Here is a 26,710-nt window from a genome sequence, read left to right on the forward strand (position 1 = left end):
CCACAGAGGACGGACCAGCAGCAGTCCGCCTCCTGTGCAGGACTTGCCGTATCGCCTCTGACTGCTTCTGGGCGGTGGAGAACTCTTGGGCGAAGCTCTCCACCGCGTCGCCGAAGAGGCCCCCTTGGGATATGGGGAAGTTGAGAAGCTTGTTCTTCTCCGCTTCGCGCATATCCGCAAGGGTGAGCCACAGGTGGCGCTCCTGGACCACCAAAGTGGACATCGCTCGACCCAGGGAACGTGCGGTGACTTTCGTCGCCCGGAGGGCGAGGTCCGTCGCCGCACGCAGCTCCTGCAGCAATCCCGGGTCGAGACCACCCTCCTGCATGTCATGGAGTGCTTTGGCCTGGTGGACCTGCAGCAGCGCCATGGCATGCAGGGCGGAAGCGGCATCTCCACATGCCATGTAGGCATCCCTGGTCAGACCAGAGGAAAACCTACAGGCGCGGGAGGGGAGTGAAGGGGCACCCCGCCAGGAGGAAGCGGTCTTAGGACACAATTGCATCGCAACCGACCGCTCCACTGGGGGGATTCCCTCGTACCCGTGCGCTGCTCCGCCATCGAGAGTGGTGAGGAAGGAGGAGCGAGGTTGCCTACGCCTGGTCGCAAGGGGGGCCAGCCAAGACTTCCTAAGCTCCTCATGCACTTCAGGGAAGAATGGTACTGGAGCAGGCCGCGGGGCAACAGCACGGCCTGCTCCGAGACACCAATCATCCAGCCGCGAAGGTTCGGGGCCCGGTGGAGGGTTCCAGACGAGCCCGACATTCGCAGCTGCCCTTTCGAGCATAGCGGCCATCTCAGGATCCGGCTCAGCCGCAGCCACCACGCCCGAAGGGGGTAGACCCGCTGAGTCATCACCAGAAGATGACCGCTCCTCCTCCGATGCCGCGATCGACATCCGATCCTCAGGCGGTGCCCCGAAGGAGACAAACGGAACCGCACGAGGCGGTCCCGGAAGCCCCGCCGGGACACCTGATGGCAACGAGCTACTAGAGGCGTGGGAAGCCCGTGAGGATCTTTCACCAGACGGGACATTCCGCACGGTAACCCTCACCCGCTCACCAACAGGAATCACCGAAGTAGCCGTCTGCTGAACTGAACCGGCAGACGAACTAGATTGGGGATTCTCTGAAGGGACTCCCCCATATTTCAGGGTTCGCAGTCTCGAACGCAGCATCGCCAGAGTCATGTTCCCGCAATGAGAACACGACTCGTTCATAAACGCTGCCTCAGCGTGACCTAAGCCCAAACACGAGAGGCAGTGTTTATGACCATTTCCTGAGGGAGAAGTCGACCGCATCCAGAAACGCACGGGTGAAACGACATCCTGAAAAGGACGCGAAACGCCCGTGTTGCTCTTTTAGACAAGAAAAGATGCTCTTTTATGTGCCGAGGCACAGAGGGACCACCGCGGCAAACACAACGGGGAAACTGCAAGCCCGTGTGTTGCACTCACCACCAATACCAGCCGTTAAAACAGCTTTTTTTTTTTTTAAGACAGAAACGGCCGGCCGCGGGAAGCGATGGTCGCTCAACAGTACCGTAACACCAGCACCGAGGATCCTTTCTCGTTCCAAAGAGGACTCGTTGGTTTAAAACTTCTCAGAGACAGCAGCTTAGCTCAACAGAGAGACACACTGGACGGCTCCGAAGCAAAAAGCATTGCGCAATGTTTACTTCCGCCTTTTATACCCGCGCTGGTGGGCGGGTCGCGGAATGCAAATCTTGCATGCCAATGTCCATTGGCTCATTTTTAATTCTCTCGAAGACAGTTGGCTCCCTAGCGTGATCCCAATTCCAATTCGTCAGGGAACTCCCCCGACGACACGTCGGAGTTCCCAGGACGAAAGGGAACTTTTATTATCTTGTCTACAGAGTATGATGTGGCTTCATTTTATAAGTCACAATATATTTGTAAAGGCCAATTCACAACATACAGACAAATGCCAACAAACATATGTGTTGGGTTTTGTCTTATCTGATTGTCGTTTTTCTGTGCGGTGTGAATTGGCCTTCAGTCAGCATAGTTTATTTTGATAAGCAGAGTTAATTTTTTTTTATTTTTTTTATTATTTTTTTTATTTTTTATTATGTAGTTGTGAAATTAGTGGGATAGTCCTGACTCTGTGTTTGTTGCACGCTCCTGAATCCATTAATCATCTTTAGATCAAAACATTTCCAGGAGTGGACAGCTTGTCTTCTGAATTCTACGGATTGTTTGCTAAACAATAGGTTCATGCTTTACAATATCAGAAAAATCAGATCTTTCCTGTCAAAATACCCAGGCTAGCTCCTCATCCAAGCTTTTGTCATTTCAAGATATTTTTTCTTTTTTACTGTAAATTTAAGTTAAATCCGTAAAACCTAAAACATTGCTACCAAATTTATATACCATACTAGTTTATACCATACTGGCAACATGGCTGCCTTTTTTTTTTTTTTTCAGTGTATCTCAATTTATTACTATAAGTATATGCTTCCTCCTAGCTACGGTTACTGAACAAGCTACGCCTCTAGTTGTTCCTTTGCAACAAGGCAGCGAATGACTTTGCAAAACCTCCGTCTGTTCCTCTCTGGTGGAATGAGATGACAGCCTCCAACTAAACTGCTGAAACCAAGAAGCAACTAAAGGCACACATTTTCCACAAGCACTTAACCATCTCACACATTTAAACCAATGCGCTTACACGAAAAATTTGGTTGCGATCGAAACCGCATACTATATGAGTAGTTACTTAATTTTAATAAGAACTTACTTAGTGACCACTAAAAGAGTACATACTATAAAGCTTGTAGTATGTGTAGTATGAATGCGATCAAGACATCTTCCGCCATGTTGAGGTTATCATGTGACATACGACATAATAACATGTGCAACAACTTAAAAGGTATGAGCGACAGGTGCACTAACACCAGATTGCATCAGTAACTCGACAACCCTACCTATAGTACGATTTTCCTCAGCGTTTGCAATGTTTGTAGTGTCTGCTCAAAGGAGATGTCGAGCAGCGTTCGAAAGGGAGGAGGACAGAAGGCCTGCAGCACAATGGGTCTCGCCAAATTAGAAGGGACCTTATGAACATAACCTGGTTTAGGGTGGAGAAAGGCTTTCACCATGCCAGGTGCAAATTCCAAGCACAAAGGAGATACCAACAGAGCTTGTAAGTCTCTGATTCTTTTGAGAGACGAAATGGCAAGGAGAAATACTTTAGAGAGTGAGAAACCTTTCTTGAACCGCTTCGATAGGGTCAAAGGGAGCCATAGAAAGCCCTTCCAACAAATGGCCAAATCCCAGTCCGGCACTCTCATGCGAACTGCAGGCCTCAGCCTCAGAGATCCGCGGAGGAAACGAGTCACCAGTGGGTTTCTCCCTAAAGACGCACCACCCAAAGGAGTGTGGTAAGCAGTTGTGGCCGCCACATACAGTACACCTTCAATGTGGAGAAGGATAACCCTACGGAGAACCTCTCGTGCAGGAGCTCTGTACCAACCGGTCAGTTAACTGGATCCAGCTGGCGATTTCCGCACCATTTAGTGAACACTATCCACTTCAGGGCATGTTTCCTCGTGGAAACCTCTGTTGAGAGACCTGAGTCTATGAGCTGGGCCACCCAGAGGCCAAACCCACACCTTCCACAACTTCTGCTTGAGACAGAAGGTTCCTCCTGACGCTTCAGAAGGCCTTTATTTACTCCCCAGAGTTCTTGATGGATGGATGCACTTTTTTGAGCTTCAAACTGGTGGTTTCCATGCACTGCCATTATAAAGCTCGGAAGCGTCAGGGTGTTTATTTATATAACTCTGACTGTATTCATCTGAAAGAAGAATGTCATACACACCTAGAATGGCTTGTGGGTGAGTAAATAATGGAGTAATTTTCATTTTAAAGTGAACTACTCCTTTAAGTGCAGACACATTCACACAATAGTTCTACCAGAAAAACCGAAGACCAAAATACCGTAACAAGTATACATTTATTAACAGCCCAGCAAGCAAATATTATGATATAAAGTTAGTTGGTGTAGGCCCCATCCGTAGCTCGCAATCAGAGGGTACGGAATCTGCATTTCCTACCTGAAGACGAAGGCAGGGGCGGAGCCGACCCCCTGGGAGGTATGAGAAGGGACCATTCTGGTGGTGGTGGGGATGATGGAGGTGACTGTTAGGCGTCAGCATCTGCAAACTCAAACATGTGTAACTAACTCCCTCGGGGCCGCTCTAAATGCTACTGGACAACAAATGGCGTGATGGTATAAGGGCTTCAGACATCCATCAGACAGCGTAGAGTGAACCTATGAAAGGGAACCTTATTTGTTGTATCCATTTGCTTTAACAACCAACGAAAAATTTATCACGACTGCATTTTTCAGTACACTGGCCATTGATGTTCAAGTGTGCAGAACAGAGGCGGGCTCAGAATTGTCTGGCATTTCAGAATCTTTCTCCTTCAAGACAGCTCCTGTCTTCACTCAAGCCTTCTCTACTCACCACTTCATCTCAGCGTTCAGCTCAATGCCCCGACAGACAACCCTCTAGATCCACCTCAGCCTCTCGCTGAGAACCTGAGCCAGCTATGAGACACAAGACTTCATGGCCAAAGCACAATCCCTTTCTGAAGCTGCAAGGCTTCTGCCCAAGTGGCAAGCCTACATGATGCAAGCTTGCCCTGTTGCCTACTTTCACAGATAGGCTTTGCTTATGAAGGAACAGAATACCAGTTCATGGTCTTGCCCTTCAGCCTGTCATTGGCTTCACGCACATTCATGATTTGTGTAGACGTGGCTCTCTCCCCTCTAAGATTGAGTGGATTGTGCGTACTGAATTATCTTGGCTGAATTACCCTCATTCAGAGGATACGCTAAACAGCTAAAAACTCAAACTGATCGATCACTTGCAGTGCTTAGGACTTGCAATATATATGCAAAAAAAAGTGTATTGTTATATAAGCTACTGTTTATGCCTCTCTGGATTATACAGCTGAGAAGGGACCTCATGACCCATGTGTCGGGCACAATCTGGCAACCTAACCCAGTACTGTGTAACCTGCATGTCTGGCCAGTCAACTGAGCCTGTCAACATCAACATCATCCCCTCTACCAGGTGCACCAGGTTTTCCCATTAGTTAAAAGTTTTTGTGAACTGGTGTAGAATGCAGGATATAGATGATGCTCTTCTCTATGTGCCCACTGTATTTTTACACTGAATGCTCTGTCCAGTTCATACTGCATGAGCAGCTTATTGTCCTTCAGTGTCTGTAAGAAAAGACTATCCCATTGAATTATTGATGTGACACTGATGTTTGCCTACAAAACAACCACTGGCTCTGCTCCCTTTTACCTAAACTCATTACTCCAGACTCGCATGCCATCCAGAAACTTGCGTTCTGCAAGTTAATGTCGTCTTGTGGTGCCATCTCAAAGAGGCACAAAATCTCTTTCTCTGACCTTTACCTTGACTAAATCGGGCTGAATCTGATGCCCAGCCTTCATCTTAAACTGTTGTGGCCCTACTGGGATGGTGGTGTTCAACTAGGTCGTATAGATAGCAGACTGGATGATTGGCACCAGTGAGGATGCTGCCTGTGTGTATCGCCTAAACTAGTGCTCAGTAGAACATTTGCTCCAGTTGCAGTTCATGTTATTTACAGTTGTCAGCGCTGATATAAAACCCCTTTCTCATTATGTTCAGCATTAAATGATAGTGCCAGAATTTGTTACTGCTTGTGTTGTTCAGCCCAGCTGGCGCCGCTCACATGGCTGGTGTCGCATAACATTCTAAGGTACAGTAAAGTGATAATATACATCAGCACTGCTGCAGCATGAATACACTGTGACAATGCTGGTGATGCCGTCGCCCACACTGATTTTCCAGCTGGTTCATATAGCTGTCCTGTCCTTCCCATGACTGGGTTCTTTCTCTAGAGCTTCACACATTTCAGACAAACCTCTTCAAACTTACATCTGAAAAAATTACTAAAAGAGGAGATTGCCTCCCCCTTTTCCCCAAAAAACTCGATTGGGCATTAACCTTTTAGCACTACTAACTAGACATTTCATTTTTGAACTGTCGCCATACGTGAAAGAAGCAATACAAAATCATTTTGGAAAATTTTCATGAGAGTGACCTGCAAATGAGGCTTATTCTTTTAGATTTTTTCTAGAAAAAGAGACACTTCACTAAAACAAACTGGTAAATCGCAATTAGATTGACAATGTGAATCCTAAAAAGTTTTTAGCACTTCATTGTCTCTAATTGTTCAGTCATGATAAATAGCAATATATATTTTCACCATCCATCCATCCTCAATACCACGTACCTTCTGTAACTTAAAGTAAAAGTTTTTCTCCTCACATAGACAGTGTAAATAGAAAAGGCCTCATTAATAGAAAGGGCCCAATGATTTGACCACACTTATTCTCCTATGAAAAATTTTTCTTCATGTTTTATTTGCCATTGTATATATATATATATATATATATATATATATATATATATATATATATATATATATATATATATGTGTGATTTTATGTTTGTTAATAATAAAACTGCACATTTAGCAAATCGGATTCATTAATTCCCTATAATAACACTTCCCGTTTGGCAGCAGAATTTGCTAAAGAAATGGATGTGGCTCTTTTCAGTGTTTATAACTCCAGTATCCTGGTGCCCAGGGTTGCCACGGTAACACCACGCCTTAGTGAATGTAAAAAATTAAACACTGGCATCATGTGACTCGTCCCTGCAAACTAAATGAGACACATCTATGTATTTATCTAGCAACCAGACTGATCACTCTGAGAACAGGTTTCAGTAACTTTGTGTCCATATAACACAATAAAAATGCTCTGCTTTTGCAAGGTATTTAATGGATGAATAACGTCAAACTGTAAAAAAAAAAAATATATATATATATATATATATATATATATATATATATATATATATATATATAAATATTCATATATATATGTACATAATCTGTGGCTCTGAATGCCAGTATCCACACCGACGCGGCGACTGATTCTCCTCAAAACATTGGATTCATCCGCGCTGTGCCGTGCCGAGGCACAACCCACGTAAAGTTGATAATTCTGTGTATAACTGCAATTGCAGATTTCAAACAGAGATGGCGACAAAGAGAAAAAAAACTACGGACTGCAGCTTTAACCTGAAAATTAATGTTTTGATCAGATCACTGACCTGTGGAATTATTAAAACATATATCTTCACAATAAATATTGCACAAATTACAATTATCTATACATCAATTAATAATTAATTATAGTTTTAAGGTTGGTGTGAAGACTCGTGGGAATCCAACCCATGACATTGTTGTTGATAGAAAGGTTCATTAAAATCGGAATCAATAAGTGATTGATCTTATGGCTGAAATTCACTAGTGAAGTTCCAGTCTGAATGCTGCTGCACATACATTATTGATGGCTCTGTTGCCTTTGAGGGCCCAATCAGATTCTTGATGGCTCCTGAAGGCCCCAGCTGTATCTCAGCGACAGAAATATGTGGAGAAACCGCCACTTCTTCCTTGTGGCAATGTTTATAACTCCATCCTGGTTCCTCAGCAACACTATTCTGACAGATCATCAAACAATGGCATCAGGTGATACACTTCTGCAATCTAGAGACAGAACAAACTGAGCGTATCTTTTTGTTAAAAACCAGACTGATCACTATGAGAACAGGCTTCAATTGTATATAATTCATAATACATAATACAACAATGGTGTGATACATACAATACAAATGTTCTGCTTTTGCAAGCACGTTTTTCTTGACATTTAAAAAAAAAAAAATTATTGAAGACAGTTGTCAGACTCCTTGTTCATACAATGCAAATATTACTGGATTATTACAATTATTGGCAACATGAATGTCTGGAAATGTAAACTGATATTTCTGGTACAATGAAGCAAAACATGCCATCTTAAAACTAGTTTATTTGGTACTAAAATGCCTAAAACCTTTGCATGTACTGTAAACCATCACTATGAAAGTATGAAAAGTATGAAGTATAAAAGAATCAAGAATCCTAATGAAAAAATTTTTAATAACATATTCAATAATATCTTAAATGTTCACTGGGAGATTTGAGTATTTAATGTCTTGTTAATGTTAAAAATATGAGTTTAGATTGTGTGTTTAGACTTAACTCTCTTTTCTGTTATTTCAGTGTCTCTGCAAGTCATAGTAGAGGCTGTTATTGGTGGTCTTGATGTATTCTGCTACTAAACATGACGTTAAACTTTATGACAATAATGTGTTTTGGAGACACAATGACAGTGGAATTGTGTGTGATATAATTCCCAGTATTCATTCACAAGAGAAACAAGATTTAGACTATGAGAACAGAACTGAAACTTTCCCTGGTGATTCCCTTAGTTGGGCCTTTAACCTTGATTTTGTTTTAGTTTTGTTTTCTCTGGCTGCTGTAATTGTGAAGTGATGTGGCACTGTATGAGAATCTATGAGTATACTAGCAGCAATCTCTCTGTGTGTGTGTGTGTGTGTGTGTGTGTGTGTGTGTGTGTGTGTGTGTGTGTGTGTGTGTGTGTGTGTGTGTGTGTGTGTGTGTGTGTGTGTGTGTGTGTGTGTGTGTGTGTGTGTGTGTGTGTGTGTGTGCTTTCGTGTTTGTTTTGCTTGTGTTAAGGCAGACAGTAACAAGATGGTGGGTTTGTTTAGTCTCATAAACATTGAAAAACAACCTCAACAGAAAATCAAGAGATGTTCAGATACTACAACAATCACAGAGAGACAAATGGATAAGCAGATATGAGTGTGAGGGACGACATGTCTCTCTGCTCGTGTGACTTTCATGTTTTCTGGTTTCTTGTTGTGTTGTGTTGTGCACACACACACACACACACACACACACACACACACACACACACACACACACACACACACACACACACACACACACACACACACGCACAAACACACAAAGATCACATTGACATGCCATATTTCACACACACAGGACATTGAATTAGCAGAGAGAGAGAGAGAAAGAAGAAAGAAATACAGAGAGAAAGAAAGAGGGGAAAAGTAGGGAACATTCTCAGAACTTAAGCTAATGTTCTGGCAAGGTCTGTCATGACAAAAGAGTGTCTCTTACAGGTGTAACAGGACAAAAACATCAACATAACATCTAAATAACTGAACAATTCTGTCTCATTGTTTTTATTATATCAAACTTTTTTTTATTGAGTGTAAATGTATGTCTGTAATTCCATGTTATGCTTGAATAAGCCACTTGAATCTTGAATCTATTAACCTTAATCATAGCAATGTAAAACAATAGATGTATAAAACAAAACAAATGTATGTGTGCCAATGAATTCAAAAGTTAATTTAAATAAAAAAACAAGCAACATACACAACCAAACCTAAATGCTGATACTATGCGCGTCGATAAACAAGCCAAGTTTGAAAAGGCTGTGAGTTTGACACTTTTGCTTTCTCTCTCTTCAGTTTCTCTAGGTCAGAATGAGGACTGTTGACAAAATCAAGACATGATGAAATATACGATACACAACTTGCACAACATACTTGCATACTCACCCTCTTATCTAGTCTGACAACAATCCTGTGTCTATTTGAGTTTCTCCTCCCATCAGATCATCAGAGAATATCAGCCTCAGTCTCTTACTTCTTCTTCAGTCTGTCAGGATGAAAACAAGAGAGAGGAACTGTGAAGCAGATCTTTATGGATTGAGCCCAGATATGATAAAGAAAACAGGTAATTTCTTGTAATTTCTTAACTAAATTTTGAAACCCAAAAAGCCAGGCTGTATTTTCCTGTCGTTTAAATTTTTTTATCTCTTTCATTTTTCTCTGTAGGTCAGAATGAGGATGTTGCTGGAAATTCTGTGATATTCACCTGGTTTTACAGTAACAATAAACTAAAGTCCAGATATAACAGTATATTAAAGACTCAGTGACAGCAGGAATATATGAGACATCATTCAGAGAAATGTTTCACTTGAGCATCAGGATCCAGAACACAGTGTTTTCTCAGAGGAGTTTAAGAAAGGACACTTCCCTCTCATTCTCATGTAAGTCTGAGGACATTTAGTCAATTCATTTACTGCTGTAACGTTATTATTTCTCTGTGAAACCAGCACAATATTTTGTACACTGTAAAAATGTTAAAACAGTTAAAACATGTTAATTTGTTAACAGTAAGTTTTTTTTAACATCATATTATATGTAATTTTACTGTAAAATACTTAACAATTAATGTTTTTGGCAAGTAAAAACTGAATTACCAGATAATTCAGGCAGGAAAAACAGTAAAATTACATTTCCGGAAGTCATATCACATTACATATGATTAATTTGAAATAATTCAATAAATCTTATTTTTGTTATCAGTAATGTAATGTACTGGTGTGTTTTGAGTGACATTTGATGTAATTTAGTTAATGTTATTGCATGATGTTAGTGTTGTGTGTTACCCTGATGGTGTTTTGTATTTGTGTTTGATGTGCACCGTCTATATGAGTATTAATCATGTTTTATTAATAGGCCATTTCTATTGTGCCTCCTGTATTATTATATATTGCAGTTATCTGGTTATTGCAGATTCTAATGTAAAGGCAGATTTTGAAAGTTAAAGTAGGTATATTAAGTTAAAGTAAGTATATTAATAAGATTGGCATCCTGTAAAACTGGAAGATTGTCACTGTATTTGTTACGGTGAATTTCTTTTAAACACAGCTGCCATTTTGAATTGTAAATTTAACGAGAATTTTTTTTACAGTCTAGTCTAACCAATGAAAATGCTAAATAAAGTGCTTTAAAAAATATATGTATATAAAATAAAAAGCTTTTGTAATATCTTTTATTGATGCATACAGAACATATATGACAGACAGATTGTTAGAGATTTAAGGTCAGAAACATTATGATATTAATAATGGTGAAAATTCAGCGGAACATCAGGAGTGTTGATTATAGCCTACCGGAGTAAATTTAAGATGAACGAATATCTGCGCTTGTCTGATCCATTCACGTGATTTATGTTGACGTTACTTACGTCTGATGTCATCATACGTAGAGCGTTTGGCGTACGGAAGCTGAAGAGCTATGATATTTTCTGAAAAGTAGTATTTCACCCTAATTAAAAAATAATTTTTATGCAATAAAGTCAAATAAAATATATATTTATAATATTAGGGCATCATGGTGATCAGGTATGTTTGCTGAATGCAGAATGAAATGCTGTTTGGACACACTTGTCATGAAGGCTGATGTAGCTTGTTGCTCGTGTTCGTGTTCGTGTTCGTGTTGGGCCTGCTTTGTTTTGGTTGTCAAATGTTTTCTTTAAACTAAAATTGAAAATGAAAAAAATGTGTTGTTAAAACATTACACATCAATTGGTTAATTAATGATTATAAAGTTTGTATGCATAGTTTATCTGCTGTAACTATTTTGATCAAGTGGTTAGCAGTTAGCAATAGTGTTTGTACCGTCTACTCAAGTTGAACTAAAGGAAGTTAAATAAACTTGTTTTTTTCTGTTTCTGCAGTTGTGGTTTCATCTGTGTGTTTGCGGTGATGATAAACAAAGGTAAGCAACTAAACAAACTACATTTGAAAGATAAATAAATGCCTCTGACTGTTAAAGTACATTCACAATTACTGTTTCGGTAACACTCTATAATAAGTGCATGAATCATTAGAGCATTAGAAAATAGTAAATTTATCATTTATAAAGTATTATTAAACATTAATAAGAGGTTTATAAATACAGCTAAAAATGCTTTGTCCTTGATTTATAAGCATATCTATAATGTGTTTAATAATTGTATTTTCATACTTAATTTAGAAATGATAAATTGATCATTAATAAAGTATTACATTAGTTTCAAACCAGTTATTTAGGAGTTGTCAGTGGTCCGTAAGATCATTTAGAAAGTGCGAGTAAATGATTAATAAACTATTAAAATGAAGATTTATAGCCTACATCTTATTATTTAGACGTATAGTAATAGTTACTTAGTGTGTTAATAAATGCTTTATTAACATGTATTCCTACTGTAATTCATGAATAATTCAGTTATAAAACATCTAGTAGTTGTCAGTTAACTATTTTTGTGAGATCATCTTAAGTGAGGACTATATATGTCTCGTAAAGCTTTTACAAAGGAGATTTATATTTTGCACTACTGTTCTGTTTAAAAGTTAGTACTGAGGTAGTTTTGACACTGTGAAATATTTTGTTATATTGTTATCGTTTTATAAAAAAAAATATTTGTTGTATTTTGGCACTCTTGTGTTGGCACTGTTAAATTATTATTCAGCAATGTTCCCTTTCGAGGGAACTCGCGATGCGTCGATGACTCTTTGGGAACGCCTTCGCGTGACTGTGTCTGAAGCACGTATGTCAACTAGTCCAGTGGAATGAATGAATGAACGCCACGGGTGGGTGATGTCATGACCAGGAAAGGATATAAGCACATCCGGTGCGTTACTCGCGTTAGCTTCTAGTGCCGAAGCAAAGCGCTCTGTGTCAAAACTGTCTGTTATATTTATTGTTGTCTGTCTCTCATTTATATTGGTATTATGGCGAAACAACTATTTAAAGCCTGTGCTTCTCCTTGCCCTCGTTATATCACGGGTGGAAATACACATGAACTTTGTGTAGTTTTATTGGGAGTGGAGCATGCTGTGTCAGCCTTCGAGGGGGCTGACTGCCAGCATTGTGATATCTGCCGCTCCGCATGCTCCGCTCCCGTCTGTCCACATTTGAGTTTGATGGACAGGCTCGCGAACCTCAGGGTTCTGGACCCGCGGCTGCCGAGGCTGCTCGGAGAAGGCTCACTTGGGGTTCGCAAATGGATCTCTCGGGGGCGTTGGAGACGGGCTCTGCCTTATCTCCTCCTATACCCGAGGGATCCATTGCTCTCTTGCCGGTGTCGGAAGCCCGCGCTGTTGCTTCTTCCGCCCGGGAAGAGAGCCCGATGCTTCGGTGCTCTAGCTCTGAGGAGGTAGAGTTACTGAGCATCGGTGAGAGTGACACAAACACTAACACAATAAGGGGAGAGGATTCGCCATCCCTCTCCCCAGCATATGAGGAGCTTATTGAGGTGATAACTCGTGCTGTAGATAAATTAAGTATTGACTGGCCAGCAGAAAAAAGAGATACTCGTCCTAAAAGCAAATTAGACGAGCGTTTTCTCACATCTAATGTTACATCTCAATCACGGGCCCTTCCATTATTTCCTGATCTACATAGTGAGCTATGTAGATCATGGAATAAACCATATTCGTCACGTCTTTTTAGTCCCCATGTTCACACATTTTCAAATATAAAGGGGCCTGAAAGATTTTGGTCATGTGTCGATGCCCCCAGCGGAACAGACGCTTGTGAGCTATCTGTCTCCTGGGTCAGCATCGTCCCTGAAGGATCCCGTGTTTCCGAATAAACCACTAAAAACCACATCCAATTTAGCGGGAAAGGCTTATATGGCAGCAGGTCAAGCTGGAGCCTGTCTGCACATGATGGCAGTGCTCCAAGCCTATCAGGAAAATCTGCTGGAGGATATCGATAGGAGTGAGGGAGTGAGTCCCGACGAAATTCGAGAACTTCGTCGGGCTACAAATCTTTCTCTCAGAGCTACAAAGGAGACCGCCCATGCTATTGCCCTCGTAGCTACTGAGTGACATCTTTGGTTAAATCTTGCAGAGATTAAAGATAAAGATTGGGCTCTATGTCTCCCTCTGGTCTTTTCGGTGACTCTGTGAATACGGTTGTTGAAAGATTTCAAGAAAATAAAAAACAATCTGAGGCTTTTAAAAAATTCCTTCCTCGCCGAGTCCATCCCCCTGGGGATGCTGGGCATGAGCATCCCCAGCCAAGCTCCTCGCACCGTGTGCACCAGAAAATAAGTGTTGCGTCTCGTGCTCCCCCGAATAAATCTTGGGGACCGAGCCAACACTCTCAGCCGAAGTCGGCTGTGTCTAAGCTGGATCTGAGGACCGTACTTATGGCTAAGAAGGCTTCGGTTCAGAAAAGGTCCTGACGCTATGTACGTCAGACCATCGAGGACAGCCCCAACCGGGGTGGAGCGGTGTACACCTCAGAATACGGTGCCCGCTCCACTTCGGGGTCCTCATGGGACCGGTCTGCCAACCCCGCCACCCTTGGTACTTCGGGGCGCAGTGGTATCCAGCGAAAGTTCGGCGCAATGTCGAGTCAAAATTGCGTCGGACGTGAGCCCTCTGAGGGGGGTTCAAAAACAGTTAGTTCGGTTGTTTCCTGCCAATATGCTTCAGGTCGCCGAAGTGGCTGTTCCTTTAACACCAGAGGCCAGTCTCGAGAGACTGGTACCCTCAGTAGATTTTCTAACAAAGTGGAAGAATCTGACAAATATATCTCTTTGGGTCCTGCAGATAATAGAGAAAGGTTACAGAATCCAGTTCGGTTCTCCTCCGCCTCGTTACAACGGGGTGTTACTCACGGTAGTTCATCCCGAGCAGGCTCTGGTAATGGAGCATGAAGTAGAGTCTCTCTTAGCAAAGGGAGCTATAGAACAGGTGTACTCCCCCGACAGAGAATCGGGGTTTTACAGCCGATACTTCATTGTTCCAAAAAGGATGGGGGGTTGCGTCCAATTTTAGATCTCCGTTCGCTGAATCGTGCAGTCATGAAATTGAAATTCAAGATGCTCACACTCAAACAGATAGTGACTCAAATCAGATCCGAGGACTGGTTTGTCACGATAGATTTGAAGGACGCTTACTTCCATGTCTCCATCCTCCCTCAACACAGGAAGTTCCTGAGGAATTCCATCAGGAAACGCCACATAGGTCACTGCATTTCAATGCGCTTTGTGACGTTTTTTTCCTTTTACGCGAAGAAGCCTTTCGCCGGAGATGTGTTAAAAGATGGCGGAGTGCATTCATGATTATTAGGCTGCCGGTATAATAATCATCCTGGCGCCGGGTCTGAGTGAGTAATCTACTCTTTAAAATAAAATACTTTATTTTACTCATTTAAGACTGCTCTTATGAGAACACTCGACAAAACGGACAGTTTGGCATAATTTGTGTGTGTTATGGTTCGTTCAAGCCCGAAACAGAACTCGATACTGATGCACATTTTACTGTGGGTTGTGTGTGTGTGGGTGGGTGTGTGTGTGTGTACTTAAGAGGAACGAGTGCTTGCCGCCATGCACTTCTGATAGTCTGAGGAGCCACTCGTGTTGCTACTACTCTCCGGCGCCGCCATCTTTGTTTTGGGTCTGACGAATCGACGCGAATATTTTGAGTCGACGTATTTTTTCGTTGACGTAATCGATGATGTCGACGCGTTGTCCCAGCCCTAGTTGAGACATTTCCTCCCAGATCTGGGGGGCCATCATGTGCTCGTCCGTACAGACAACACATCGGTGATCTCTTATTTAAATCTACAGGGGGGTCTGCGTTCGCGTCCACTCTGCAAACTGGCGCACCAGATTTTCTTGTGGTCCCTAGGGAAGATACTCTCCCTGAGGGCAGTGTATATCCCAGGGTACCAGAATATAGGAGCAGCCACCCTGTCGAGGCAGGGGCTGAGGCCAGGGGAATGGAGACTCCACCCCAAGGGGGTGGAGCTCATTTGGGAATTTTACGGCCAAGCAGAAGTGGATCTGTTTGTGTCTCGGCATACGACGCACTGTCCACTTTGGTTCTCCCTCACACAACCAGCCCCCTTGGGGTTGGACGCTATGGTACAGACGTGGCCGAGGCATTTCCCCCTGTTGCTCTGCTCCCAGGAGTTCTGGAGAGAGTCCGCCAGGAGTTCTGGAGAGAGTCCGCCAGGACGAAGTAAGTATATTATTAGTAGCTCCACGCTGGCCGAGTCGAATTTGGTTTCCTTTCGAGATACCTGTCAGGAGAGACCTTCTTCTCAGGCAGGGGGCACAATATTTCACCCCCGACCGGATATTTGGAACCTATGGGTTTGGCCTCTGAGCGGGCCCAACTTTTAGAGAGTGGTCTCTCGACTGAGGTCGTTGAGACCATTCCTAGCTCCAGAGCTCCAGCCACGAGGAAATTATGTACACTTAAGTGGAAAGTGTTCACGTCTTGGTGTCACCAGCATCACGAAGATCCAGTTAACTGTTCAGTCAACACAGTACTTGAGTTTCTCCAGTATCGTTTCACATCAGGTTTATGTCCTTCTACCTTAAAGGTTTACGTGGCGGCCATTGCGTCTCTCCACGCCCCTGTGGGTATTACATCTTTGGGTCGGGACCCCCTGATTATTCGTTTCCTTCGTGGCACCTTGAGGCTGAGGCCTGCAGTTCGAACTAGGGTGCCGGCATGGGATCTGGCGATAGTTTTGGAAGGCTTGTCTGGGGCTCCCTTTGAGCCCCTAGAGTTAGTTTCAGAAAAGTTTCTGACGTTCAAGACTATCTTTCTGTTAGCTATTTCGTCCCTAAAAAGAGTCAGAGACCTTCAGGCTCTTTCAGTGTTTTCTACCTGTTTGGAATTTGCACTGGATATGGTTAAGGCATTCTTATACCCTAAGCAGGGTTACGTCCCTAAGGTGCCAACTAATATTCCAAGGCCTATTGTACTGCAGGCATTCTGTCCTCCTCCGTTTACATCTTCGGACCAGGAAAAACTGAATCTGTGAAACTGCGAGCACTGGACACTTATGTCCACAGGGCTGCCTCGTGGAGAAGATCTGATCAGTTGATTGTCTGTTTTGGTTCACCTAAGAAAGGTCTTCCTGCTTCTAAACAGACAATCAGTAAGTGGATAGTCAAGGCTATTTCTCTTGCATATGAGTTATCTGGCCAGCCGTGCCCTTTGGTGGTCAGAGCTCACTCTACGCGAAGTATGGCGGCCTCTAAAGCCCTCTTATCAGGAGTTTCCCTTCAGGAGGTTTGTGATGCGGCAGGTTGGTCCTCGCCGCTAACATTTGTGAGGTTTTATAGCCTGGACCTGGAAGCTGCCCCAGGATCCCAGGTGCTTTTTACTTAATTTGCCGACAGTTTTATCATATGGCATTTTGTAATTATGGCGTATTGGGTATTATCGTTCCCAAAGCGTCATCGACGCATCGCGAGTTCTCTCGAAAGGGAACGTCTCAGGTTACGACTGTAACCCTAGTTCCCTGAGAAGGGAACGAGACGATGCATCGCCCTGCCATACTTCCTGCATCCCTGCGATCGACTTTGCTTCAGCACTAGAAGCTAACGCGAGTAACGCACCGGATGTACTTATATCCTTTCCTGGTCATGACGTCACCCGCCCGTGGCGTTCATTCATTCATTCCATTGGACTAGTTGACATACGTGCTTCAGACTCAGTCACACGAAGGCGATCCCAAAGCGTCATCGACGCACCGTCTCGTTCCCTTCTCAGGGAACTAGGGTTACAGTCGTAACCTGAGACATTTACACTTTACAGAAATCTATTTTTTTTTATATCATATTGCAGAGGCTTAGTTTCCTTTTACTGCACAGTTATGTTTTCTGGAGATGTACAGGAATTATAATTTTTTATGACATATAAGAGGTTTATTTTTCATTTTATATCACGTTACCAGATGTACAGTATATATATTTTTGCATCTTTAAGTAAATATTTCTATGTTCTGTATCACTCTGTTGTGTTTGTTTCATTTTTCTGTTTAGAAGATAACTGAGCCTTTAAATCTCCTTTGAGCTTTGAGACATAAATAGTCCTCACTTCATGAGCTCACAACAACTTTTAAAAAAACAACTTTTAAATGTTTTATAACTATACCCTAATGTATCATAAATGACAGTAGGAATACATGTTAATAAAGCATTTATTAACGCACAAGTGATTAACTTATGGACCATTGACAACTCCAAAATAACTGGTTTGTAAATAATCTAATACATCATTTAGAAATGATAAACTGATCATTAATAATATAAAAGACGTTATTATGCAGTTATTATAAGCATGCAGTTATTATAAAGTGTAACCAAAATCTCTGTTGTTTCAGTGTCTCTGCAGGAAACAGTAGAGGCTGTTATTGGTGGTTCTGTTCTCCTGCCGTGTTCTTCCACTCAACATGATCTTAAACCTCAAGACACTGATGTACATTGGAGACACAATGGAAGCAAGATTGTGTATGATATAGTCAAGGGTAAAGATTCACTAGAGTTACAGGACCCTCGGTACAAGAACAGAGCTGAAACTTTCCCACAGGAGTGTGAGAGAGGAAACTACTCCATCAAACTCACAGATCTCACTCACAATGATGCAGGAAAATACATCTGCCAAATCACTCCATCAGATGAACAGGAGACTGTACAGCTGATCATCAACGGTGTGTGAAACTAGTAGATTGGGGCATGAAGTTTTTAATTAAATTAAATTAGTTTGCTTTAAAATCTAAATACTGCAAGAAGTTGATCATTAATTTGAAGTTCACTAGTGGTGTTTGAGTCTGAATGCTTCTGTATACATTATAGATGGATCTGTTATATTTGTCACTGTGAGGTAAATTTTCCTGTTATACTTTTTTGTTGCAGAATCAACAGCAGTAAATAGAACCGTATCAAATATCATATCAACTGAACAAGAAAACCAAGGAGAAACAGAACCGGACAGTGTGTGGACATCATCGCCTTGGCTCTGGGTTTGCGTTGCACCTGTAATTATAGTTATAGGTTTTAATGTAGCTTGGCGGATAAGAAAGCACTCAAGCAGTCGTAGGACAGACAGACACGACATGTCAGACGCTCATGAGCTTGAACACATGAATCAGTAATAGCTGATAATAATGATAAAGCATTTGGTACATGACACTGTAAAGCTGTAACAGCAGAAAATGCATGAGCTTTAGCGCTAAACACAGAGTCAGTGGAGGAGGGTGATGCTTTCAGTTTTACTGCCACAACTTTAGATAGAAAAAGTTAGAAATAACCAAAAGTGTGTAAAGATTTGTTGAAAAACAGAACAGAATAGAATCATGTAGACTGAGTGAGTGTGTGTTGCTGTATTTCATGCTGATCACATTAAGGCTACAGTTTTATTTTACAGCTGTTAGGAAGGATTTTGTGGGAAACAACATTCTTCCTTTCATTCATCCGTGAGCGTTTGTCTCATATCTGTAAATATAGGAAAGAAGATCATCACTATATGCAGTGGAAGTTGTTTAAAGCCACAAAAAATAAGTTTATTGTCGAGACCGATGGTGGCAAAGGCTTTATGATCTACTTCAGCTTACAATGCTTTTGGTAAATACAGACAAGATTCAAAGAACAATGATTATGTCGGTAACACTTCCCAGTCAAAAGAACAGCAGAATTTACAGCAAAAGTTACTGTCCTGATCATAAGAATCATTCTTAAATATGTCTTGTATTATTAATTATTAATGTATTTTTTGGATAGAGAGAGTTTAATGTTGTTAGTGAGATTTGCACTGATAAGACGATCATCTGTAACCATGGGATCAGTATGTAGTACTAATCTTGTACATAAGAAAACACTATCATGTTTTGGGAGATCATAAAAAATCAGATTAAAAAGTTGAAATTATGACATAAAATGTCAATTACGCAATAAGTCAGAATTATGAGAAGTAAGTTTAAATTATGAATTAAAAAAATGTAATACATATATTTTTTTTGACAAAGTCCTTATTATGATAAAGAGGTTGAAAGTGATCCACCTCAAACCATCAGATTCATGAAAAGTGAAGTGACTCGCAACTCTTATATTTACCAGAACTGAATGTTCCTCCACAAGTATTTTATTCTGCAACTGCTAAAGGACCAAACGTTACGCATTCTTGCCTTAATGACTATATTTATATTTTGTACCCTTTATGATTGTCACTTTTAAGTAAAGTGCTTGTACTTGTCAGTGTATAAAGTGTGCTATAAATAACTTTGCCTTGTCTTTCCACTTTGTAAGTTACATTCAGTTTTTACAGTTTTCTGATGTAAAAGACACAGTTCAATAACATTATTCTCTCAACAGGCATTTACATCAATAGTCTGGCGTTATAATTGATGTGCTTTTGGTGAACTGTGGAGTGGATAAAACTGTTTTAATGGTAGGCTAACCAATACCATTGACTCGCGCTAGCCTAGCACCGGCGAACTATGCAACTGGAAGGACTGGGTGAACATTTTCGAAAACTGACTCCACTGGTAAATAACACACAGGCTAACTTGTAAATGAGGCCTGATGTCCAAAATTCCGAACCACCCCTTTAAAATGTATGTTCAGAATCAGCACAAGCTTTATCCTTTCACAAATCCCCTCATAAACAAAGTCTTGACGCGATATAAATGAGAGATTCACTGTGCAGCGTGGACACTTCAGTGTTTATGACGAGAGTTTTAGGGAGAGTGCAGAACGCGGTAAGTGATGGCTTAAAGGGAGCGCTATCGACAATCTAAATAATAGTTTTGTTTTTCGTGCTTCTAGAGGACCAGTGGTTAAGTTCACACTGTAAATTATAAAGAGTGATAAATGCATTTAAATGTGGGAGTGAATCCGCTAAATTTTAGTCCTCTGAGTCTTGAAATTGCGATGATTGACATAGTAACATAGCAACATGAGAAAGTGATAACCATAGCAACATTTTGGTGTCTAATAATTTAATGAATTTTGTTACATTTACACTTTAGTCATAAGTTTACATACACCTTTCAAAATCTCCAAAATGGAATTTTTATTTATTTATTAATAAGTAGGATCATAAAAACATTGTTTCTATTTAGTACTGCACTGAAAAAGCTTTTTCACCTAACAGATGTTTAATAGCCTAGTCCACAAGACAAAATACAAACACGAAATACAAGACAAATTACTTGATTGTAAATATCATTACCTGACACACAATATTACAATCAAGTAATTTATCTTGTATTTTGTGTTTGTATCCACAACTGTTTTTTTTTTTTTTTTTTTGTAATGGTTGTTCATGAGGAAAAATCCTCCAGCTCCCGCACATTATTTGCTTTTCCAGCATCTTCTGCATATTTGACTCCTTACTAGCAGTGACTATGATTGTGAGATCCATCTTTTCGCACTGGTGACAACTGAGGGACTCAAACACAACTATCACAAACCCTGCAAACACTTAGTGATGCTCAAGAAGTCTAATTAAGGATGAAACTGGATTTAAATTGTTCTTATTTTGTTGAAAATTTATATTAATTTATTCCTGCCCTTCAGAGGCTAAAAAAGATATTAGCATGTAAAACAAAATAAGAAAACTTTAAACATCACCATTTGCTCAAAAGTTTACCCCTGGCTCTTAATGCATCGTGTTGCATTCTTGAGCATTACCTTGCAGATTCTGAAAGATGTACAATAGGTAAACGTATGACTTTGACTATACATTGCAATCATTTTGTAAGGTTTAAAATATTAATTTAAGAGCTCAGTGTTGAGACCTTTCGCCGGAATTTGATTGACAGGCGATCTGACCAATCATAATGCAGATACCGCCATTTATGTCCGACAAACAAACCAAATCAGTTAGTAGATTGAAGTCAGTGGACTTGAACTTGAAAAATGGTGTGTATTGATATCTTTTTGCAGTTCTGATTTTCATTCATGTTTAATTTGTGCTATAACTAAGAGATTATCAGTTCATGTGCTGCTTGAACTGAGGCCTACACATTAAAGCACCACAAAACTCTAGACAGAGGTAAGAGACTCTGTCATTGGTTGTCTAGTGACCAGAGGAACAAACTTCTGGTTTTGGTTTAGCACTTCAGTTGAGTTCAGTTGAAAATAAAGTCAGTTGTTTAGCAAATGGACAAATTGCATTGCGCATGCGTATATACATAGAATAAATAAATCTATTATACAAATATGACATCAATAACAGTAAAACAGAAGCGATCCAAATTAGAGGTGTGACATTTCCGAAGAACTTTATACTTTGCTTTTTTTGTTTTTACTTTATGTATTATTAATTTTACTAATTAATCTGACAATGATGTTTTGAGTGTGTCTGTGTTCATACGATCATAACGTCCGCATTTATCAATAGTGACATTATTTATTGTCATGTTGAAATTTGATTGACTTATTATTGAATAAAATGCTGTTTCCATGAGGAATTATAATATCATTACCAGAGAGACCCGGCTAAACAACTTTCATTATTGCAGATTTTTTAGGCTATTCATTATTTTCTGACATGTAAAAAAATGCACAAAAGCTTATACATAAAAATATATGTTTATTTATTTAATATAAAGCAACAACTTTATAAGAAGTCCGGTTTTAACTGAATTGTGTTGTCAGCATAAGGATGTTTTCATAAACGTCTGGGCAAATTTTCATATTTTAGATACTGTCATTTTATACTATTAATATACTATTTATATATTCAAAACAATTGTAAACCTAAATGTGAATTTAATTATGTCTAAAAATGGAATGTAAAAGACACCTCATATGTCATATTCAAAGACAGTCATATCCATAAATAAAATACAAGGACAATGCTTTTCCATACAGAAAATATTTATACTATTAATTTGCAAGCACATTTTTTTATAAACCCCAGGAGTTAAACCTTTGGTCATTTAACTGAAGCACATAAAATTGTGTCAATTTTAACTTATTTTCTTTTGACATTTCTCTCTCTAAACTTTCCAGTGGATTTTTGGCAGTCTTTGCATTTCAAACCCCCTGATCTAAAGAATGTTATCGTGGTAAATGTGGGTAATATCTATTATAAGATCTGCCAAACAGTTTGTGGTTAGAGGTTCAAGAAACAGTGAACAAAATAAGTAGACCATCATACTCATACGTTCATGATTTCGCCGGCTTTATTGTAGCATAAGAGCTGTTGACTTGACTGGATCGAAAGTTTCTTCGTAGCTTGGAAAAATCCACCTCAGCATACTGAAAGAGCAAAGAAGAGAACAATATAAACTGTAGCTGACCATGTATCAAAGTTATTGTTTTATCAAACAAATGATAGGATGCTTTTGGAGTAAAATGTCAGAATGAATCCTACATTATTATCAAGATCTTCATTAATGAATTCCACACTAGCCATGTGTTCCCGGAGAAAGAGAACTCTCAACCAACTTCCACTTGACACTGCCGGAACCATCAACGTCGTTGATGACACATGGCTAGTTTGGTCAAGGCCTGGGGCCCTGTTGAGGCCACGGCAAGCATTCAGGAGAAGTGAGGAAGTAGGAAGAGAGGGTGATTGGAGTCGTTGTTGGTCCGAGTCTTTGTTACAAAACTCCTGAGATTGTCCTTGGTTCTTTGTGAGAGAGTCTTCTCTCTCCTTCCTGAGCCCATATCTTGTTGCATAGGAGCGTAGGTCTTTCCACGGCTGGTGATGTGGAAAGTAGCCAAGTTCAGGCCTCTGCCGCAGGTGTTGAGGCAGCAGGTGTTGAGGCAGCAGGTGTTGGGGCATTCTGAAGTTCATTAGTTTTGGGGCAGGTGTTTCCTTGTGGTTGCAGGAAGTGGTTAGGGCTCTATGTAGCATAGAGAGGTTTTCAAGCTGACCTGGTGCTGGTGGCAGGAGGTCAGAAGGTGGTTGTTAGCCTCTCAGTCACGAGAAGTCTGAAGGATTGAAGTGTTGTTCTGTCCTTATGGTGGTGCAGACGCAAGCTTGCCTAAGTTGGGGTGGGCAAGGATTCGGAAGCTTGTACTTTACAGGACTCCTCGGGTGAGTCCTGTGCAGGGAGCTATTTTGCGTGTATCAGCAGCTCCTGTAACTCTGAGGCAGGTGCGTCCAGCTGTCCTTGTGGAGCCTCAGATTGACACCTGTGTGAAGGGTGTGGAAGAGGATGCTGTTGTTGACAGCCGTTGGTCCTCCTGTGGTATTTGCAGGTTGAGGGTGCTGTCCTCCATGGCTTCTCGAAGGGGCTTGGCTGGTACCTGGGTTGTTGCCATGGTGACAGTTCTGTGCTGGTCCTGGGCATGCTCAGTCTAGCTGCATTGAATCTGGTTCGAACCTCAGTCTCTAGCTGGTCTGTAAGGTTTTGGGCACAGGTCCGCTCCTTGTGGGACGCTGTGCTCTGTTATGTGAGGTTGTTTACCTTCTGTTTCATACCCATAAGGTGGGGTAAGGGGGTGATAATCTTGATAAGCCAAGTGTGGCTGTAACTCTGGCTTGGGTCATGGGTCGTTGGTCCTCTTCTCTCATGGTGCAATTACGTTTGTCTCTGGTCCTGTAGGATGTCAGCAGTCATGGTGGAACAATGTTCCTTGCGATGGCTTGTCGGTCCTTTCGGTCTCCTGTCTGGTTAAGGTCAGGTTAAACCGAGCATCTCCGACACTTAGGCACACTTGTGGCGAGAGACTAATGCATGACCCTAAAGAGTTCAGAGCTAAGGTTTAAAGGGTTAGCTAGGTACATAGCGTAATGCTAGGTGTTTTGTGTGTAGATAGCTTGAGAAGTGTGTCTTGCATCCTTATTATCTCATGCATAAATACTGACTTTTCAGCGAGTGAACAGTTTTGATCGCTAGGTAGCTCTCTGCTTGTAGATGCAAACAAAATTTAAGTAAATTACATCAATCTCACAATAATTTGTAAGGTCTTTACTTTGTAGAAAGGGGAGCATCACCCAAGTCTACGTGTATATAACACTGTACTGAGATTCCTTCGTCAGAAACAGATTAAGCAATACTGCAATTTGGATTCCTTCAACCAAAGCAGAATAATAAATACTGGTATGGTTTACATGCCGCAGAGATGAGATTCCTTTTTCAAACAGACTTACGGTTTAATGCTGAAATTACCGATACCGGATAAGACCCTTTTTTTTAATTTTATTATTATTTTAAGTAGAGATGTCAATTCCAGCTATCGTTTTATCTGCATTTAGACAAGCCAGTAGCTAGTGTTCAAAATGTGTATCGCTTATCGAGTCCCATTTGGATCGGAATGATCAAATAAACACTTTTTAGGATACGAACAGTAGCTTACGAAGGGGCTCTAGGTCATGCTAGTTTTCCCAGCTCAGGTGGTTTGCTTACTATCTGGCATTAGGGTGACGAATGCCCTATTTGGAGTTAGTATTTCCTGTAACAAGTCATTGTCATAGAAACTAATGTGCAGCAGTGTATATTTCAACCAGCGGGTGGCACAATGTCTGTATGTTTCAAAAACCAGCGCATAGTCTGTTGGCACGTGAGGCTTACACCTGCATTCAAGATTTTCTTTAAATCAGTAAAACTCTAATTTTACTAATGCAAACTCTTGCCTTTTTTTTGAGCACACATTTTCATCTGCTTTAAAAGTTTTATGCCCTATGCTGACTAGGAACTTTGTAGCAGAGTCTTGCATTGTGGTCATGCCGTGTGTCTTCTGGGTTTTGAAGTTCAGAGTCAAAAGGTTCTTGAAGCTGGTTTCTTCCTCCGTCACAGGTTCGTTGCACGCTCCGAGGTAGCTTGCTTGATGTCTGTGTTAGTAGCACAGGGACTTTCAGGGATACCCTTGTTGGTGTCTGGGACCGCGCCCAGTCTGCATTCAGACTCTGAGTCTGAGAATCCTGTTATGATGGCTTGTTCCAGCTGCTGGTAGTGCCACCGCCAAAGCCAGGAAGTGTCACCACCCTGGGCAGGATGTGGTTCAGAGCAGATAGTGTCTGTCTTGGTGTGCCACACTGGTCGAAGGCTGCTCGTGAAAACCAATTTCTCGGTTGGCAGGGACGTCGTGGTCTCCTGCGAGCTCTGACGTCAATTCAGGGATTTTTCTGACCATTCGCTCGAGATCTTTGAGTGTCACTTCATGTGTCGTTTCAGGGTTGGTCTGAATTAATCATTTTCCTTCTGCGGCTGCAGGGCTCTTAGGACACTGGCTGATGATTTGTTAAGCCGAGGGCTTTGGCTCCTCCCCCCTTTGTGCAGGGCTGGGGAAGCTTACGCTGCTGATGTGAAGATCAGCAGGGTACATCTTTCTTGTGGGGTCCATTTGCAGTTGGTTGGACTGTTGCAGTTCTCTTTGGACCACACGGAGTTCGTCCATAATGTTACAGCATCGCTTAGTCAGTGTTCTGACTTCAGCTCCATGTTGATGGCTTTAGCATCTTTCTTTGAGTTCAACCAGTTTTAAGTTCTTTAAGTGAAACAGTTCTTTACCCGGTTGTTGGCAGGTGCTCAGTAGCTGTAAGCCGCCTGAAGACTGGGGATCTCTGTGAGTTGCTCCGCTCTGTGATGGTCTTTGCCTCTGTTCTGTGTCTTCTCCTGCTGAGCAAGGTTCGTTCTCTGTGGAATTCTGTGGCTGGCAGCGTTAGTTCATTTACCTCCTGTTTGAGGCCTACTGGCACCCTTGTGGGCACACGAGAGAGAAATGGCAACAGCAAATGCAAGTTTCTACAGAGGTGGTGAGCTATCTGTGTGGGAGAACGGCTATGTGGAGCTGCTAAATTTTAGTGTTGGTGAGCACGCAACAAAAAAGGGTTTTGAGTATCTTAGTTGACGTGCTTTAAGCAGCGTCGACTGATGACTGGGCTCTTACATGTCATTTTTGATTTCCATTACACGAGAGTAGATGTTAAAACTTCATGCTAATTTGTACTCGGCTTTCGCCAAGATAAGCAACACTAAGACGTAGCTTTACAGTAAACTATGCTTCACCCATTTACGCTTCTTTCCATATGGTGGTGTGACTCCCCTTCTGTCCGGCGTTAACGACTGCAGTGTACTTGGCGCGTCAGCACACACGACTGCTGCAACTACAGTGTGGTCTCCCTAGTGGACCAGCGCGACA

At 41.5% G+C, this 26,710-nt stretch overlaps 1 protein-coding gene across 6 annotated transcripts in view; it reads left to right on the top strand.

Moving 5' to 3' along the window:
- LOC143736164 (CD276 antigen homolog) overlaps positions 1 to 26,710 on the top strand; it is a 686,062-nt gene that overhangs the window by 229,695 nt on the left and 429,657 nt on the right. For 2 of the 6 annotated variants that reach the window (XM_077226793.1, XM_077226791.1), the window contains exon 3: positions 17,995 to 18,321. The exons of 3 other annotated variants lie outside the window; for them this stretch is intronic. In XM_077226793.1, the coding sequence (XP_077082908.1) occupies positions 17,995 to 18,321 (327 nt within the window). Of the gene's footprint in view, positions 1 to 11,527; positions 11,593 to 17,994; positions 18,322 to 26,710 lie in introns of those variants that run through there. One more of the 6 variants, XM_077226792.1, reaches the window with a different exon arrangement.

Source organism: Siphateles boraxobius, unplaced genomic scaffold (genome assembly GCF_051911475.1).
Source record: "Siphateles boraxobius isolate OS27281-9 unplaced genomic scaffold, OSU_SipBor_1 13, whole genome shotgun sequence".
Classification (NCBI taxonomy): Eukaryota; Metazoa; Chordata; class Actinopteri; order Cypriniformes; family Leuciscidae; genus Siphateles; species Siphateles boraxobius.